The sequence below is a fragment of the Prionailurus viverrinus genome, chromosome E1, assembly GCF_022837055.1.
Source record: "Prionailurus viverrinus isolate Anna chromosome E1, UM_Priviv_1.0, whole genome shotgun sequence".
Classification (NCBI taxonomy): Eukaryota; Metazoa; Chordata; class Mammalia; order Carnivora; family Felidae; genus Prionailurus; species Prionailurus viverrinus.
Genome location: NC_062574.1, coordinates 29,556,530 through 29,575,401, shown reverse-complemented (window position 1 = coordinate 29,575,401; position 18,872 = coordinate 29,556,530). Strand labels below are relative to the sequence as shown.

Here is an 18,872-nt window from a genome sequence, read left to right as displayed (position 1 = left end):
GGCTTAACCTCAAAATGTCAAACACAGAGCGACCATGTGACCTGGTGATTGCACTCCTAGGTACATGCCCAACAGAAATACTAACTGTGCACACGGTGTTCAGAGCGGCATCACTCATCATAGCCACAAAGTGGAAACAGCCCAAATATCCATCAACTGATGAACGGATAAACGAAATGTGGTACCTCCATACGATGGAATATCATTTGGCCATAAAAAGGAATAAGGTACTGACACGTGCCTCGACAGGGATGAACCTTGGAAACACGATGCTAAGTGAAAGAAGCCGGTCACGAAGAACCACATACTGTGTGATCCCATTTCCATGAAATGCAGCCAGCCCTGCACGTGGACGTGTTCACAGCGGAGAGCAGCTCACCGTCTGGCGTGTCCATCGCTGGAACCATCTACTCAGGAACGCAAGCCAGAATGCGGACCCTCCTCGTCTCCCTCACCCCCAAACTCGTGTGACACGGGGCATGAGGACTTCGAGTCAACTCCTCATGGTCCCAGATGCTCCCCCTTCATTGCCGCCATGTCTGTGGGTCGGGTCCTCAGTGCCACCCACCCAGGCTATGACAGCCTCCTCACCCCTCCACTCCTCACCCTGCCCCCCCTCCCTCCACCCCACGTCTCACCTGCCCCCACCATCTCTGCTCCAGCCTGACAGTGACTGGTCCAAAGTGCTGCTCAAAGGGGCCACGGCTGTCCTCAGGCCTTCACCGGCACCACCCACCGGGAAGGAGGAGCAGGTGAGCTGGGCTGCAGCTCTGAATAGCATCACTGTAGCCGGCAGGTGAGGGCAGCTCCCTGTACATACATTTTGGTATGTGTCGATATCATAAAAATCCCAAATCCTGAACACCCTCCTATGGTGTCGATAAAGCTTTAAGAGATGATCCAGTTTAGAACTTTAAGTTTTTCAGTCCGTTTCCCCATGCTTCACGACAGAGAGAGGCCCTGTCTCCTGCCCGGCTCCACCGCTGTCACCACAGCCGTGTTGATCTCTGAGCTTCTCTAGAATCACTTTCTCCCTCACACGGTTCACCTCAAGGGACTTTACCGAAGGGGCCATGTGGACAGGGTTAAGGGAACCACCAAAGAACCTTCCAACACCCAAGGACTAGCAATAGAGGGAAACCATGGATGTGCCTAGACCTGCAGGGTTGTGGAGGGGCGCAGCCTCTGCAGGGCAGGGAGGGAGCGGGGAACAAATGCCCCATCATCTCTCTCCTCTTGCCCCCCATCTCCTGCCTCGCCCAAGCAGAAGTCAGCCTGCCAGGGAAGCTGGCAGTGCGGTCCACGGGGGCCAGCCAACTGAGCTGGGCAGAGCAGGTGCAGGCTGGATGGGGGACGGGGTGGAGGAAGCCAGCAGCCGCGCCAGGATGATGGGCACAAGGGACGCGCTGTTGCCAGAAGAAGGGAGCAGAGAACACAAATAACAGATGCTTCTGAGGTCTGGGGCAGAGAAGCTGAGCACCGGGACCCGGCCTCGGGAGGACCACTGTTTGCTCTGTGTGCAGTGGCCCTCTCCCCGCCCTCCTCCCTGTTTGCCCAAGCTCGGTCTTCATACACCTGAGGGTCACGTCCAGGGTCAGGGTGGTCTTCTCTTCCCAACACAGCTCGGTCTTCAACAGAACCAGCTCAGGCTGTGGGCTATCCCACATTGTTTCTCGTCGTATTACCTCGTGTAATTGATACACAAAACAGAAAAAATGATAAATCAGCAGGTTGCTTCTTAAGAGGGAAAGTGTTACTTCTCCTCCCTCAGTGACAAAAGTGTCTTCCTTCCCCACATACCTCGTCTCTCCACCTCCTGGTGCGAACAGAGAAGTGGTGCTGAACACCACCCAGACTACCCAGAAAAAGTGATTTCAAAAAAAAAAAAAATCTACCCATGTTGCTTCCTTGCTTAAAATACTTGAATGGCTCCCACGGGGCTCAGGAGAAAATTCTAATCACTTAATGAGGTTTGTGGGGCTCCCTGTGATCTGGCCTTGCCTATCTTCTGACCTCCCCTCACCATCAACCCCCTGCCCCCCGAGCTTTCCCTGGATGGGCCACACTGGCCCTGCTCTCTCACCCTACACTATTCTCTCTGCCTAGAACACCCACGTGCCTTCTCTTTCTCCCATCACACTTCTACCTGACTTCGCAGGCCTCAGCTTAGATGTTACTTCCTCCAGGAAGCCTTCTCAGGTTCCCTGTGACCCCAGCGCTCCCTGGATGTCCCCCAGCACAGCCCTGGTCACTCTGGTGGGCAGTGACCTCTGTCCCTGAGACTAAGGACTTAATTGGCCCACATCACATTTTTTAGTGGAGGTGCCATGTGGGCGGGCTCACATGTGGGCACACGAACTTGATGTTTTCTCCTCAAAAGAGAGTAGGTGGAGATTGGGAATGACTTTTAACTTGGAGGATGTATGCCGTTGACATTGCCCTGAATAAAGCCCGGGTGCCGTAATGATGGGATGTGAACCATCAGAACGTATGAAACAGATCCACATAAACAATTTATAACCCAAAAGCAGGCAAATAATCAGAGAAGTGGCATCTCACCCCGGGAGGGAGTAGTCATATTCAGTAATATCTGTACAGGATTAAACTATTTTGGTATGTATCGATATCATAAAAATCCCAAATCCTGAACACCCTCCTATGGTGTCGATAAAGCTTTAAGAGATGATCCAGTTTAGAACTTTAAGTTTTTCAGTCTCTATGAAATCCTCTAGGAAGTCTGCATCTTGTATTAAACATAGCTCTAAAATTTTTTTTTAAGTTTTTAAACATTTATTCATTTTTGAAGGAGAGAGAGGCAGAGCATGAGCAGGGGAGGGGCAGAGAGAGAGGGAGACACGGGATCCAAAGCCGGCTCCAGGCTCTGAGCTGTCAGTGCAGAGCCCGACGTGGGGCTCGAACTCACGGACCGTGAGATCACGACATGAGCTGAAGTCGGATGTTTAACCGACTAAGTCAGCCAGGTGCCCCTAAAAAAAAAAAAATAATGACTGTGCAAAGGCATGAATTATAAAGTGCCTAATTTTCCTGAATTTTCTTTCCCACAGGAACCATGCAGCTTGAATTTGTTTTATCAAGTTCTCATCTGACTCGTCCCAGGCAGGGGGTCTGTGGGGCGGCCAGAGAGGGGGCGGATGGTGAGAGGCTCCGGCAGGACCCCACTGTGTGTACGGTGAATCCCCAGCAGCAGGACACATCTGTGAGTTGGGGCTAAATCCTGTGTTTGGGGCAGTTTGGGGCGTGTGCTCCAAAGATTGCCTGGAATAAATGAGGACACAGCCCAAGGTCCTTTCCAGCCCTGACATGCTGTCATTCTTTGATTTTATTATATGCTCATGTTTTCTGTTTATTGCTTTAAGAACTAACCCTACTCAAGAATATTTTCTTTAGCTAGCTTAAAGAGAAAAAAATATTTTATTTAGTAAACAAGTATGTGGCCAAATGCAATGCCGAGGAGACAATCATTGTATATCTTTATAATTTGCCTGTCTGGGGAGTCTTTGGGTGGAAGAAGAAGAATTGGGGGGAAAGAAAGGCAATGTGGGGTCTTGTAAATAAAGAACAGAGTCTTCCCAGCACACAGTGATCCTTACTCTACCGTTCAGTGTGAGCAGCTCACCGAAGAAAGCCCATGTTGCCGTCTCCTTGCCTGTGAGCCAGACGGTGTGGGAGAGAGGCAAAGAGGTCCAGGTGTGAGCCTGGGTGGGGGTCTGCTCAAATCCACACCCTGCCGATATCACTTGACCTCTCCGGTCCATCTGCAAGACGGGGATGCTGCTAGCACTTACTTCCCTGGGTTGCCAGGATTCAATGAGATGATACAAGTTCTGTACCACATACGTAGTCTCCATCTGCCCGTCTAAATCCATTCCTCCCCTCCTTCACCTGGGCCTGTGCAGTAAGAGGCTGGCCTAAAAGTGCAACCAGACTCCCTTACCTGGGGCTTCCCGGTGGGTTTGGCATAGAGATGCCAGCAGGGGATTAGAGGTAGGGGTGAGAGAGGCCACGGTGTGTCCTCCCATGGTGCCTCCAGAGGAGTTCCAGCGGGCCGGCTGGCTGCATTGTCTCCTGAAGGCCACTGCTCCTAGGGGGCTGCCCTCTCCTGTTCTGGGAACCTTCCTTTCCCCCATCAAGCCCAGGGGCTGTTAGCCCCGGATCCTTTATCATCGACTCTTGCTGGGTGACCTGAATGCTGCCATGCCTCTGCAAAAAGTCTCTTCATCAAGCTCTGCCCGATTCCTTGTGGATACTCTTAAATAAGAAAGATCTGAGCCTGACTTGAGGCTGTGGGGGGAGCCTCTCTCCCAGGAACTGGTCCACAGGAGCCTGTCAATAAGTGCTGGTTGGGTGAAAGACGAAAGTAGCTCTGGTCTGTGCTCCCCTCGGGGGTCCACGAGGTCAGAACTCTCTTTAGAATAATCCCAAGACATTACTTGCCTTTTCATTGTGTGCACTGGTGGGTAAAACAGGTGCCTTAACCAGAGTCAGGGCAGTGACAAGCACTATCACTGTCCTCATATCTTTCACCATCACACACTCACAGTTAAAATCCATGAATAAATACAGAATGTTCTTCAAATGCCAGTTTCGCTGAAGAACACCTCCCACCCAGTGAAGCGGAAGAAAGCGACCCAACGGGAAGCATGAAGACAGCACTTCTATCGCATGACCAAGTACGACAGCCTCCTCAAAGAATAGCCCTTATGAGGGGCGCCTGGATGGCCTAGTCGGTTGAGCATCAGACTTCAGCTCAGGTCACGATCTCAGGGTTCGGGAGTTCAAGCCCTGTATCGGGCTCGCTGCTGTCGGCACGGAACCTGCTTTGGATCCTCTGTCTCCCTCGCTCTCTGCCCCTCCTCCACTCGTGCTTGCTCTCTCAAAAATAAACATAAAAATAAATAAATAAAAAGAAGAACCCTTGAGTGATTGCTGATGTCAAGGACAGAACTCGCTGTGTTTGGCAGGCATCTCCTTGAAAATGAACGAAGTGAGCCTGTCACTTCAAGGAAAACAACTGCCAGTATTAGTTACTAAAGCGATAAACTTCAAGCTTTCGAGGAGAAATGAGAATTTTGAAAAACCTGACAGCTTCCATACTTACCGACTTTTCTGATGAGATCGCTCAGGCACCACTGGTATAGAGCATTTGTACACTTCTTACCATTATATGCTCATTTGCCTCCTTGCCCACTTAATCCCTCTCCTAATCAGCCAAACCTCCAACTGGCTTTTTGATGGCAGGGACCAAGGGCTACCTAGTACATGGCTTGGCGCTTGGCACATAGTAGGACCTGAATAAAAAAACCATTGGAGAAATGTACACACAAATAAATGAAATGACTGCTCTTTTTCCATAACCTTTCGAAATCCTCCTTGGAAGTTTCCTAGACATCTGTGTTGATCCACTCATTATAAAGGCCCAGGCCAAATGTACATAAAAAGCATCAGAGGGTAATCTATATTTCACACTCCTAAATAGCAGCTGAAATCATTGTTGAAGAAGAACAACCAAAACAGACACACACATAGAGAGAGAAAGAAATGAGCGCTGGTTTCCATGACATTTCCCTATTTATTTGAAATGTTAGGAAAATGGATATGCCACAAAGGCCGAAAAGCAATCATTAGTCAAAGATGAAAAGCCAAGCTGCAAATCTGCTGAAAACCACAAATTCAACAATTGCATTGGCAGAGTTGGTAATGACCCGGCATTAATGATAAACTCAAATGTTCCTGGATCGAGAAAGAAGGGATAGATGGAAAATAAGTTTTAATTTTTTTAGATTCCTTTCTTTTAAGGGGAAAAAAAATTAAAAGCAACACAGAAACTAATATCTGCATTCCACGTCCAATGCCAACTGTTACGATTTAAGCAAATAATTTCTCAGTAATTAGAGCGGAAATTGGAAGTGATCCTTTATTATGGCACTGGAGGTGTGATAATGAAATTAAATACCCACTGGGCCCTGATCTAAGCTGAGAAACATAAAGTGGACAGTTAATCTATCAAGGCAGGAACTTGTTCCAAGAAGGAAAAATCCTTCCTCTGACATTTGCATGAAATTAAGAGCCCATCAACATTGGATGAATTATCTTGCTCACGAGTAGGAGCAAGGTAAGCACATAGGCAGAAAGGTAGCCCAGAACTTAACTACCTGGGGACACCAGAAGGTTTAGGCCTAACACAAGGCAGATTGGTGATGTGTCCAATTTACATCACAATCACTTCAACCTGGCCTTTGAGATCATGGGGGACAAAAGAGTAGTACTTACTACATATATTTATCAAGGGGCTAAACACGAAAGCATATTTTTAAAAGACTTACTTACAATAAAGCTAATATGATTTATACTTGACCAACAAGAACATTCCTTAAAGGAACACAGGCCAAAATGGAAAGCATATTCCCAGGGCACATGAGCACTTACCAATGCACTCACAAAAGACATCATTTTAGCTCAGATGTCATCTTTCTAAAGAATTTCCATGGCTTACCCCAGCAGTTGGCAGATAATTTCTTCCCTAAATTTTGGGATGATTAGGAGAAATTTAATGGATTTAAGTGAGGCCATAGAAAAGATTTCTTTGAAATAACTTCCCGGTTATAGGGTAGAGTTATGGCCTACCTACAAAATTTCTCCCTGAAGAGAAAGAAGGAAGGAAGGAAGGGAAGGAGGGAGGAAGAGAAGGGAGGGATGGGGGTAGGAAAGGAAGGAAGGAAGGAAGGAAGGAAGGAAGAGAAAAGGAGGGAGGGAGGGAGGGAGGGAGGGAGGGAGGGAGGGAGGGAGGGAGGAAGGAAGGAAAAGAAAGAAAGAGGAATGGGAATAAGTATAATAAGCATCTAGCAAATGTCAAATACTGTCCTTGGTGCTGGGGACCCAGATGTGCAACAAAGAGTCCATCTGCTCAAGCAGTATAGAACAGTCTAGTAGGAGATACAGATTAAAAACATAAAAGTCAAAAATAGCTAACTTGTGCTGTGAGTTTTATGCAAAGGGATGCTCTCATTCATGGTAGGAGGGTAGGGACATCAGGGAGGCGTCCCCAGAAAGGCATCATTTAAGGTGAGTCTCTTACGAATGAGAAAGAAAGAAAGAAAGAAAGAAAGAAAGAAAGAAAGAAAGAAAGAGAAAGAAAGAAAGAAAGAAAGAAAGAAAGACCTTTTGGAAAGCAATTTGATAATATACACTAAAAGCTTTAAAAATATTCATATCCTGGGGTACCTGGGTGGCTCAGTTAGTTGAGCATCCGACTTTGGCTCAGGTCATGATCTCGCAGTCCATGAGTTCGAGCCCCGTGTCAGGCTCTGTGCTGCTGACAGCACGAGCCTGGAGCCTGCTTCGGAATCTGTGTCTCCCTATCTGCCACCCCTCCCCCGCTCGTGCTTTGTCTCTCTCTCTCTCTCAAAAATAAATAAACATTAAAAAAAAATTCATATCCTTGGATTCGGTAATTTACTCTCTGAGAATCTCTCCTTAGCAAATAGTCCAAAATATTAAAAGCACTTTGAAGTATCCAAAGTCTATAAAGAATTTATCCAACTCAATACCCAAAAAACAAATAATCCAGTGAGTAGGCAACAGACATGAATAGACACTTCTCCAAGGAAGACATCCAGATGGCCAACTGACACATGAAAAAATGCTCCACATCACTCATCATCAGGGGAATACAAATCAAAACCACAATGAGATACCACCTCACACCTGTCAGAATGGCTAACATGAACAACTCAGGCAACAACAGATGTTGGAGAGGATGTGGAGAAAGAGGATCTCTTTTGCATTGTTGGTGGGAATGCAAGCTGGTGCAGCCACTCTGGAAAACAGTATGGAGGTTCCTCAAAAAAACTAAAAATAGAACTACCCTATGACCCAGCAATTGCACTACTAGGCATCTATCCAAGGGATACAGATGTGCTGTTTCGAAGGGACACATGCACCCCCATGTTTATAGCAGCACTATTGACAATAGCCAAAGTATGGAAAGAGCCCAAATGTCCATCGACGGATGAATGGATAAAGAAGATGTGGTATATGTATACAATGGAGTACTACCCGGCAATCAAAAAGACTGAAATCTTGCCATTTGCAACTATGTGGATGGAACTAGAGGGTATTATGCTAAGCGCAATTAGAGAAAGACAAATATCATATAACTTCACTCATATGAGGACTTTAAGAGACAAAACAGATGAACATAAGGGAAGGGAAACAAAAATAATATAAAAACCGGGGGGCGGGACAAAACAGAAGAGACTCATAAATATGGAGAACAAACTGAGGGTTACTGGAGGGGTTGTGGGAAGGGGGATGGGCTAAATGGGTAAGGGGCACTAAGGAATCTACTCCTGAAATCATTGTTGCACTATACACTAACTAACTTGCACTATTATGCTAATTAAAAAATAAATAAGTTATTAAGAATAAATAAATAAATAAATAACAAAATAAAACAAAAAATAAAAGCACTTTAATAACAAAAGTGTTCAGAGTGTTGTTAGTAACAAAAATAGTGGACATGATACAACTATCTAACAAAGAGAGTAATTCGGTATCATTATTGTTATAAAGAGTTTATAACAATGGCACAAAAACAGACACATAGACCAATGGAATAGAATAGAAACCCCAGAACTAGACCCACAAACGTATGTCCAACTCATCTTTGACAAAGCAGGAACGAACATCCAATGGAAAAAAGACAGTCTCTTTAACAAATGGTGCTGGGAGAACTGGACAGCAACATGCAGAAGGTTGAAACTAGACCACTTTCTCACACCATTCACAAAAATAAACTCAAAATGGATAAAGGACCTGAATGTGAGACAGGAAACCATCAAAACCTTAGAGGAGAAAGCAGGAAAAGACCTCTCTGACCTCAGCCGTAGCAATCTCTTACTCGACACATCCCCAAAGGCAAGGGAATTAGAAGCAAAAGTGAATTACTGGGACCTTATGAAGATAAAAAGCTTCTGCACAGCAAAGGAAACAACCAACAAAACTAAAAGGCAACCAACGGAATGGGAAAAGATATTCGCAAATGACATATCGGACAAAGGGCTAGTATCCAAAATCTATAAAGAGCTCACCAAACTCCACACCCGAAAAACAAATAACCCAGTGAAGAAATGGGCAGAAAACATGAATAGACACTTCTCTAAAGAAGACATCCGGATGGCCAACAGGCACATGAAAAGATGTTCAACGTCACTCCTTAGCAGGGAAATACAAATCAAAACCACACTCAGGTATCACCTCACGCCAGTCAGAGGGGCCAAAATGAACAAATCAGGAGACTATAGATGCTGGAGAGGATGTGGAGAAACGGGAACCCTCTTGCACTGTTGGTGGGAATGCAAATTGGTGCAGCCGCTCTGGAAAGCAGTGTGGAGGTTCCTCAGAAAATTAAAAATAGACCTACCCTATGACCCAGCAATAGCACTGCTAGGAATTTACCCAAGGGATACAGGAGTACTGATGCATAGGGGCACTTGTACCCCAATGTTCATAGCAGCACTCTCAACAATAGCCAAATTATGAAAAGAGCCTAAATGTCCATCAACTGATGAATGGATAAAGAAATTGTGGTTTATATACACAATGGAATATTACGTGGCAATGAGAAAAAATGAAATATGGCCTTTTGTAGCAACGTGGATGGAACTGGAGAGTGTGATGCTAAGTGAAATAAGCCATACAGAGAAAGACAGATACCATATGGTTTCACTCTTAGGTGGATCCTGAGAAACTTAACAGAAACCCATGGGGGAGGGGAAGGAAAAAAAAAAAGAGGTTAGAGTGGGAGAGAGCCAAAGCATAAGAGACTCTTAAAAACTGAGAACAAACTGAGGACTGATGGAGGGTGGGAGGGAGGGGAGGGTAGGTGATGGGTATTGAGGAGGGCACCTTTTGGGATGAGCACTGGGTGTTGTATGGAAACCAATTGGACAATAAATTTCGTATATTAAAAAAATTAAAAAAAAAAGAGTTTATAACAATATGGGAAATGCATATGTTATCATATTAAAAGAAAAACCAGGATACAAAATTATAGATCAAATATGAGCACACTTATTTTAAAATATACACATGGAGACTAGAAAGCAAAACATGAAAAAATGGCAATGCTGTCTTTGGGGAGAGGAAACCTGATTTTCTTCTTTGGATTCTTTCTTGGTTTCCAATTTTTCTATAATAAATATGAAGGTCTTAAATTTTTATCTATAATTACACAAGTATTACACAAACGCATTGTTATTTAAAATTCAAACATCAAATATAAAGTTCCCTGGAGCACCACCGCCCCTCTCCTGTGTTGTTTTTGTAAGACTTATACATTATGTTTATTAAAAATAGAAAACTGTGAGGCTCCTGGATGGCTCAGTTGGTTGAGTGTCCAACTCTTGGTTTCAGCTCAGGTCATGGTCTCACAGTTGTGGGACTAAGAGCCTGTCAGGCTCTGTGCTGACAGCAGGGAGCCTGCTTGGGATTCTCTCTCTCTCTCTCTCTCTCTCTCTCTCTCTCTCTCACTGCCCCTCCCCTGTTCATGCTCTCTCTCTCTCTCTCTTTCTCTCTCTCTCCCCCCCTCCCCTGTTCATGCTCTCTCTCTCTCTCTTTCTCTCTCTGTGTCCCTCCCCTGCTCATGCTCTCTCTGTCTCTGTCTCTGTCTCTGTCTCTGTCTCTCTCCTTCTCTCAAAATAAATAAATAAACAGGGGCACTTGGGTGGCTCAGTCAGTTAAGCATCCCACTTCAGCTCAAGTCATGATCTCACAGTTTGTGGGTTCAAGCCCCACAGCAGGCTCTGTGTGGACAGCCCAGAGCCTGGAGCTTGCTTGGGATTCTGTGTCTCCCTCTCTCTGCCCCTCCCCCACTCATGCTCTGTCTCTCTCCATCTCTCAAAAATAAATACACATTAAAGAAATTTTTAATTAAATAAACATTTAAGAAAATAGAAAACTGAGTGTACTGGACTGAGTGGTGCCCCCCCCCCCCAATTTTATGTTCATCTGGAACCTGCACATGTGACCTTCTTTGGAAATAGGGTCTTTGCAGATGTAACCATGCAAAGATGAGATCATACTGGATTAAGGTGGGTCCTAAGTCCAATGACTGGTGTACTTATGAGATTAGTGCAATTTGAACACAGGGACACACAGGACACAAGACCATGTGATCATGGACGAAGAGACAGGTCAAAAAACACCAAAGACTGAAGCCACCACCAGAAGCAGGGGCAGAAGCACAGAACGGATTCTCCCTCAGAGCCCCCTAGAAGGAACCAACCACCCCAACATTTTACTTCGAACTTCCAGTCTCTAGATCAGTGAGAGGATCGATGTCTGCTGTGAGAAGCCACCCCATTTGTGGTACTTTGTTATGGCAGCCATAGGAAATGGAGACACTGAGGAATACCAAAAGGTATAAAAGGGGAAAGTAAAAATTTGTCCCAAAGCTTGTCACTGAGAAAATACTGCCATTATTTGGGAACATGTCTCCACACATAAGTACAGATAGAAGAGTAGATAAGTGAGGTTTCTTTTAAAACTTTCTTTCTTTCCAGGGGCACCTGGGTGGCTCAGTCGGTTAGGTGTCCGACTTCAGCTCAAGTCACGGTCTCACAGTTTGTGAGTTCAAGCCCCACATGGAGCTCTGTTCTGATAGCATGCAGCCTGGAGCCTGCTTCGGATTCTGTGTCTCCCTCTCTCTCTGCCCCTCCCCATTCACTCTCTCTGTCTCTCTTTCTCTCTCTCTCAAAAATAAACAAATAAACATTAAAAATTTCTTTCCATTTTGAAAGTGTAGGGACCCAAGGATCCTGATGCATAGCGCTAGTGGCAATTGGTACAGTTGATTAGGCAATTTGGCCGTATTTAATTCAGTTAAAAGTGCATAAACCTTCTGACTCAGCAATTCCATTTCTTATCACTGAATTCAGCAAAACACACGCATATAAGGATTTTCATCACACACTGGAAATAACTAATAATGCCCATTGTCCTGGGAACGGCTAAACAAGTAAGCTGAAATATGTCCTAGTCCATTCAGGCTGCTCTAACGAAACACTACAGACCGGGTAGCTTATAAAGCACAGAAACTTGCCTCTCACAGTTTGGAGTCTCCAAGTCCAAGGTTAGGGCACGAGCAGGGCCGGGGGGGGTGGTGTGCTTTGGGGTCACACATTTTTCCCTGTATCCTCATTTGACAGAGAGGGCTAGGGAGCTCTCTGGAGCCGAATGCCATCACACTGGGGTTTAGGACATCGACACATGAATTGGGGAGTAGGGGGAGACACCACAGCATAATACATTTATACTGTGCTTCAGGTAAAAATGAGCAAGAACAAAATGTATTGTTGAGTGAAAAAAAAAAAAAAAGCAAGTTGCAGAATCAACCAAGCCCTGCTTCCCACACAGTGTTACTTCAGCAGTGAGGGGACAGGTGAGCCTGATATATTGAGGGCACAGTGAGGAGGCCAGCATGCAGAGGGGAATGGAGGTGGGGACAGGGGAGGGGGCTGACAGACCCCTAGGGTCTTGGAGGCCACTGTAGGACTGTGGATTTTATTGGGCACAAGGCAGGGAGTCATTGGAAAGTTTTGAGCAGGGGAGGAACAAGAACTGGTTTCTTTTTTTTTTTTTTTTTTTTTGAGAGAGAGAGAGTACAAGTGAGCAAGGGGCAGAGAGAGAGGGAGAGAGAGAAGTGGGGCTCACCTGAGGCAGGACTCGAACTCAAGAACCATGAGATCATGACCTGCTTAACTGACTGAGCCCCACAGGCACCCCGGTTTTAACATCAGACTCTTGCTGCCCTGTCGAGAACAGACGCAGAGGGGTGCAGAGAGGAAGCAGGGAGGCAGGTTAGAGAGGATTGCCCAGTCTCCTCTCGGGGCTCCACTGGCAGCCATGGAGGGGAAGGAGTGGCCAGAGTCTGGATGTGGGGCCCACACAACTAGGAGGTGGCACCATTTGCCCGTGTGACGGTGCAGTCAGGAATCCCACCTAAGACTGCTGGGTCTGAGCTGCCTGTGAAATGTTGCCAGTCACGTGGACAGTCACAGAAATGAGTCTGGAGCTCCGCCGGGTGAGGCCATGTGCAGCCATCACCATAGATGTGATATTTAAACTCACTGGACTGGGACACTTGCTGGCTCAGTCAGTTAAGCGTCCGACTTCAGCTCAGGTCATGATCTCGCAGTTCATGAGCTCAAGCCCCATATCGGGCTCTGTGCTGACAGCTCAGAGCCTGGAGCCTGCTTCAGATTCTGTGTCTCCCTCTCTCTCTGCCCCTCCCCCGCTCACGCTCTGTCATTCTCTCTCAAAAATAAACATTTTTTTAAAAGTTTATTTGACAATAAATTATATTAAAAGTAAACAAACAAACCAGGAAAAAATAAAGGCCATTAAAAAAAAAAAGTTTAAACTCACAGGACTGGACGAGGCAGGAAGGCAGGCTCTGGGACACTCTGGCATTTAAAGGGCTAAGGATTCACCAAAGCACATTGAGTCACAGAAACCAAAAAGGGGGACGAGAGGCTGAGGGCAAGGGTCCTGGAAGACTGGAACCCCAATGAGCAGGGTGCCCAGAAGGAAGGGAGAGAGATCAGCTGTGTCACGTGAAACTAACATGGGCGGGCTCCTGGTCCCCAGGACACCGGGAACAGAGGCCAAGAGCCTCCCTTGCAGTTAGCCCTCCAGGACCGGAAGTCAGTCCTCTCAAGCCAAAGCACGCGGGGGACCCCCAGGGCTGGCGGAAGGAGATGCAGACTGGAGGTGCGAGGGGCCGCCTGAGGCCAGCGGCGGCCAGGGCTGGGGACCGCCTTCTGAGTAGCAAGGGCACAGACCCAAACCCTGAAAATTAACGTAAGCACAAGCATGACTGAGAAATACTCAAGGAGAGCTCAGAATATTGTTGCCACTATCTTCCCTTTAGACATAAACCCGGACCTTCTTTCCCAGCATCAGTTTCTGCCCAGGCAGATTTTTTTTCCTCCATCAAGGTCCTGAGGCTTCATTATACCAGGGCTTTTCTGACAGGATGTCTTGACCAACGGAAGTAGTTAGTCCTAAGGCAGACTCCAAAGTGATTCGGTGGAAACCCAATCCAGACGGGCTGTCCCCAGCCTTCTGGGAGTGCCCATCCTATTCCCGTGAGGTCTAGAATCCACTCCCCCAAATCCCTGAAGATTCGGGGGCCGTGTTTCTCCCGAGTCAGTCTCATGGCCTGTTTCGCCACCATGGCAGCTTCTAGATTCGAGCGATTACCACCCTCATTTGTCAACCACACAATGCATCACCCACCCGCCTGCCATTCCCCACGAAGAACCACTAACACAACGTCACTGTGTTAGCAGACTTGCTCCTAAGGTCTGGGTAACGACGGCGCAGAGAGCAGAAAACAATGGCAAATTGTTTTACGCCAGGCGCTGCTGTAAAATAAAAGTATCCGCTATTTGCTACCACAAGGAATTTCTCAGTGGTGTGCCCTCCAGAGGCCCCACCTTCCCACCTGCTTCTCCCTCTCTCGGACCCGTCTTCACATCCCCCACCCTGCCTGCCCCGCGGCCTCCATACATCCAACATCCCTCCTGTTTTCTTCCCCAGAGCCATGCTCCTCTGTCTCCATCCCCACTGGCGTTTTACCTGCTTGTAGCCAGTATCCAACAGGATGCTTACCCGCCTCTGGGGTGGACACCAGTCCTCCCCACAACCCGAGGCCACACAAGTGACCTTTCCAATAGCACCGTGTTCTTCCCGCCACACAGTCAGAGAACAGTCCTTGCAAAGCACAGGCAGGATTCATAGGGTCAGAACAGTCCCTCCCCCTGGACGCGCGGGGCACAGCTTGTCTGAACCGGTCTCCAAAAAGCCTCTATTTTTGAGAAAGCCAACATCTGCCAATACTTGAGCCACACATCAAGATTATAAACATCGCTTAGTAAATACTCATCAACTGCTGCAAATCTTCATACTCATTTGCATTTTGAATTCCAAATACCTCCCAAAAACTCCAATGGTTCACTCCCATCACCGGCCTCTCCTCTCTCTGAACAGGTTTTCTTTTGCACAGTCCCTCAGAGGGGAGAAGCAAGATAAAATAACCCAACCAGTCATCTCTTGGTGATTTTGAGTTAGAGGTGAGCACATGAGTCAAGTTAGAGGTGAGCACATGAGTCAAGGCTCAGGTCCCAAGGGCACACCCATTCCCCAGAAATGACTCCCTCTGCTCATTCGTCCCCGTCCACCTGTCTCCTGAGTACCATGGCAAGGAGGAGTGACACCCTGTCCAAAAATGTTATTTCCCATTACCCATGTAGAGTGGCATCTGAAGGGCAGCGTTGAAGAGGCTGTTTCCGGGCCTCTGCATGGCTCCTGTCACCTGGCTCCGATCTCCTCGCTCCCCTGCTTAAAATCCCAGCTGGCTCCTCCTGACTACAGAACGGAAGTCAACTCTGCTGCTGTCAGCCGTGGCCTTCCAACCTGGCCCCAGAGGACCTTCTCTTGCCATCGCCGTTCTTTCATATGTTTCAGGTACTCAAGTCAAAGTCAAAAGTGGAAGAGAGGGAATTGGAATCCAGACCTTCTGAAAAATTATTCTGCAAGGTCTTTTTCAAAACATACATGCACACACCCTCATATATACACACACCATACACACATACACACACGCTCACATAGATATACACACCCTCACACACACATACACACACTCACATACACACATACTTTCCATACTCACATGCCCTCATGCATACACACACAGACACACACACACACTCTCACATGTATACACATCCTTATATACACAACACCTCCTCACACACACACCCTCGCATACGCAATATATCCTCACATACACAATACACACCCTTACACATACACACACAGTCTCACATACACAACACACATGACATTTCCAATCCTGAAAACACAGGACAATGCTCCCGCCTGCCCTTTTCCCCAGCAAAGGGACGTCTGAGCAGATGGTTTGCACAGAGAAACAAGGCAGGCAGCAGGTGGTCTTGGCAAAAGATAAGGAGCAGGAAAGTGTGGTTCCCCACAGATCAGGGCAACTTAACCCCTTGGTTCCCACGTGGACGTGAGCCTGTGGGGCAGTTCCGCCCAGCAGCCCCCACCTCCCCTGCGGCAGAGGTCCCGCCTCGTGGCCTCCTCGTGGCCTGCTGACAATGTGATACCTACACAACCTCACACACACAGTCATACGGGGTCACCGAGTCCAGTGCTCACATTCAACAGCGATGCAGGACCAGGGTCACTGTGACGCCAACCGCTCACCTAAAATGAGCAAATGGCTCCTCTTCCACGGCCGGTGACTGGCCGGTCACCCACTACGCTCTCGACAAACCCACAAAAGGGAGAAGGCAGCCATGACACCCAAGGTGGGGGAGAGGCCAGACAGAAGTCCAGGATTTCAGGTGCAGCAGCAGGGTCAGCTTGAAGGGAGGAGGCCCTGGCGTTTCCGAGAAAGCCTTCGGGGGCCTCTACGTAAACCCTCCGGCTCTCGTCTGGGGCCGCGTCCTGCTGCCCACGCTTTTCCTCCGAGCTGTAGACTGGCAGCAGGAAACCCACATCGTCCCCGAAGCTCTATCCAGAACCCTAAAAGATGAGCCCCGGAGTAAACCTTTTAGCCAGTTACTCTGCAAATGCTCTGCACTTTTAGAGAAAACTGAGGTCCAGAAAAAGGACGCGGATTTCTCCTAAATCCAAAGCCCAAAGTCCATGACTAGTCAGTGGCAGAATACGGACTGAAATCGTACTGGGTGGAATATTCTCCCCACCTCACCTCCACCCCTTCCGCTGCCTGAAAACTCTTCACCTTCAAGCCTCACCCCGGTGGACACCTCCTCTGGGAAGCCTTCCTAGCCCCCTCCCTCCTTCCAGTTAGGGCGAGAGACCCTCTTTTCTCAACTTCGTTAGAGAACTTGAATCCAGCTGGAAGGCTCTGGCTCTACCTGTCTCCACCCAATGGAACAAAGGAAGAACGTCTAGTTTATTTTACGTCCTCAGTGCCTGGCACTTGGTGAGGCCCAGTCAATGTGGAATACAATTAAGTGCACGTCTCGGCCGGCGAGGAGCGTTCTCTGCATGTTCCACGTGACCCTCTCCCTCTCTCTGTCTGAACTGAATCTACGTTTATTTTATTTTTGGGACAGAGAGAGACAGAGCATGAACGGGGGAGGGGCAGAGAGAGAGGGAGACACAGAATCGGAAACAGGCTCCAGGCTCTGAGCCATCAGCCCAGAGCCCGACGCGGGGCTCGAACTCCCGGACCGCGAGATCGTGACCTGGCTGAAGTCGGACGCTTAACCGACTGCGCCACCCAGGCGCCCCTGTCTGAACTGAATCTAAACTAGCGCATTGACTCTCTCCATACCACTCAGTTCAACCTTCGATTGGTTCGTACATGTCTCGCGCTGTTAGCTTTTGTGTTCCCCACCGGACCCCAGGAGCTGGTATTACACGTGGCATCACGTGTGGCCCGCAAGGCCTGGCACGGCGGGGCTCAGCTTCAGCTGCACGCTGATACCACCTGGGAGGCTCTGACACCCACCCAAGGCCCAGGCCAGACCCCACACCGCACGCCACCCCTCTGGGAGCGGGCACCAGATTTTGAACTTCCGCAGTTGGTTCCAGCGTATGCAGCCATGGCTCAGAATCACATTCCTAGAAAGATGTGATAGCAGAAACTGCTTGTTGATTCAGCTGGTTCTGCATGAGGGTAATGCAATATAATATAGTATAATACAACAGTGAATGATAGTGCAAGAGACACACAAAGTGACACAGAATGAGAAAAGTTGGGGGAAAAAAGGAGACTGTTCAGCATGGTATAGCCAGGGTCCCTTACCCTTAGTGCTGTTGGCATTTTAGGCAAGATTATTCTCTGTTATGGGAGCTGCCCTGTGCATTGTACAATGTTTAGCAGCAATCCCGGCCTTAACCCATTAGATGCCAAGAGCAAACTGTCCCTCCTCCCGCCTCCACAGTTGTGACAACCAAAATGCCTCCAGACACTGCCAGATGTCCCTGGGGCTGGGGGAGCAAAATCACCCCTGGATGAGAACTACCGATGCAGACTAGCCACCAAATCATTTATTGCACGTTTATTTCCCATTTCAACGGTAGATCACATGAGCACTTTTCCAGATCTGGCTGAGTGGCAGAGAGGATTCTGGACAATGGGGTCAGTGTCTTGGTGACAGGCATGCAGGGCTGGGCTGTATGCAGGATGAATGGGAAATGGTTGGTGGGGTCAGCGGTGGGTTCTGAGGCCAGAGAGAATCACACAGAAACTAGATCCGATAGGTTCAAGGCAATTAAGAGGAGTCAATAGTGATCAGCCTATAAAAGATGACCAAGGGGCGCCTGGGTGGTTCAGTCGGTTAAGTGTCCGACTTTGGCTCAGATCATGATCGCACGGTTCCTGAGTTCGAGCCCCGCATGGGGCTCTGTGCTGACAACTCAGAGCCTGGAGCCTGTTTCAGATTCTGTGTCTCCCTCTCTCTCTGTCCCTCCCTCTCTCTCTCCCTCTCTAAATAAATAAATAAATAAATAAGCAAACAAACACACATACATACATTTAAAAAAAAAGACCAAAGACAGAACAAAATCTTTAAAAAGCCAGATATTCAGTAAAATCACAAAATTGGAAGCAAGCTGAAGGTTGTCACAGGTGAAGGCCAGTGATGACCAGAGGCCAGGAGAAGGGAAATGGTCAGAGAAGGAGCTCTCAGAAGTTCTGGGCAGGGAAGGACCACATCAGGCCGTGTTTGGGGACACAAGTCTAGCATGGCATGAAGGCTGGCACGGGAGGGGCACGGGAGGCAGGAAGC

The 18,872-nt window shown here is 47.8% G+C and overlaps 1 protein-coding gene across 9 annotated transcripts in view; it reads right to left on the bottom strand.

Annotated features, from left to right (window-relative positions):
- The window catches only part of CE1H17orf67 (chromosome E1 C17orf67 homolog), a 36,505-nt gene that overhangs the window by 3,306 nt on the left and 14,327 nt on the right, over positions 1 to 18,872 (bottom strand). The window contains exon 5 of one of the 9 annotated variants that reach the window (XM_047832441.1): positions 2,938 to 2,987. The exons of the other annotated variants lie outside the window; for them this stretch is intronic. Within the exon in view, the coding sequence (XP_047688397.1) occupies positions 2,961 to 2,987 (27 nt within the window). The 3' untranslated portion in view covers positions 2,938 to 2,960. Of the gene's footprint in view, positions 1 to 2,937; positions 2,988 to 18,872 lie in introns of those variants that run through there. 9 annotated transcript variants of the gene reach the window in all.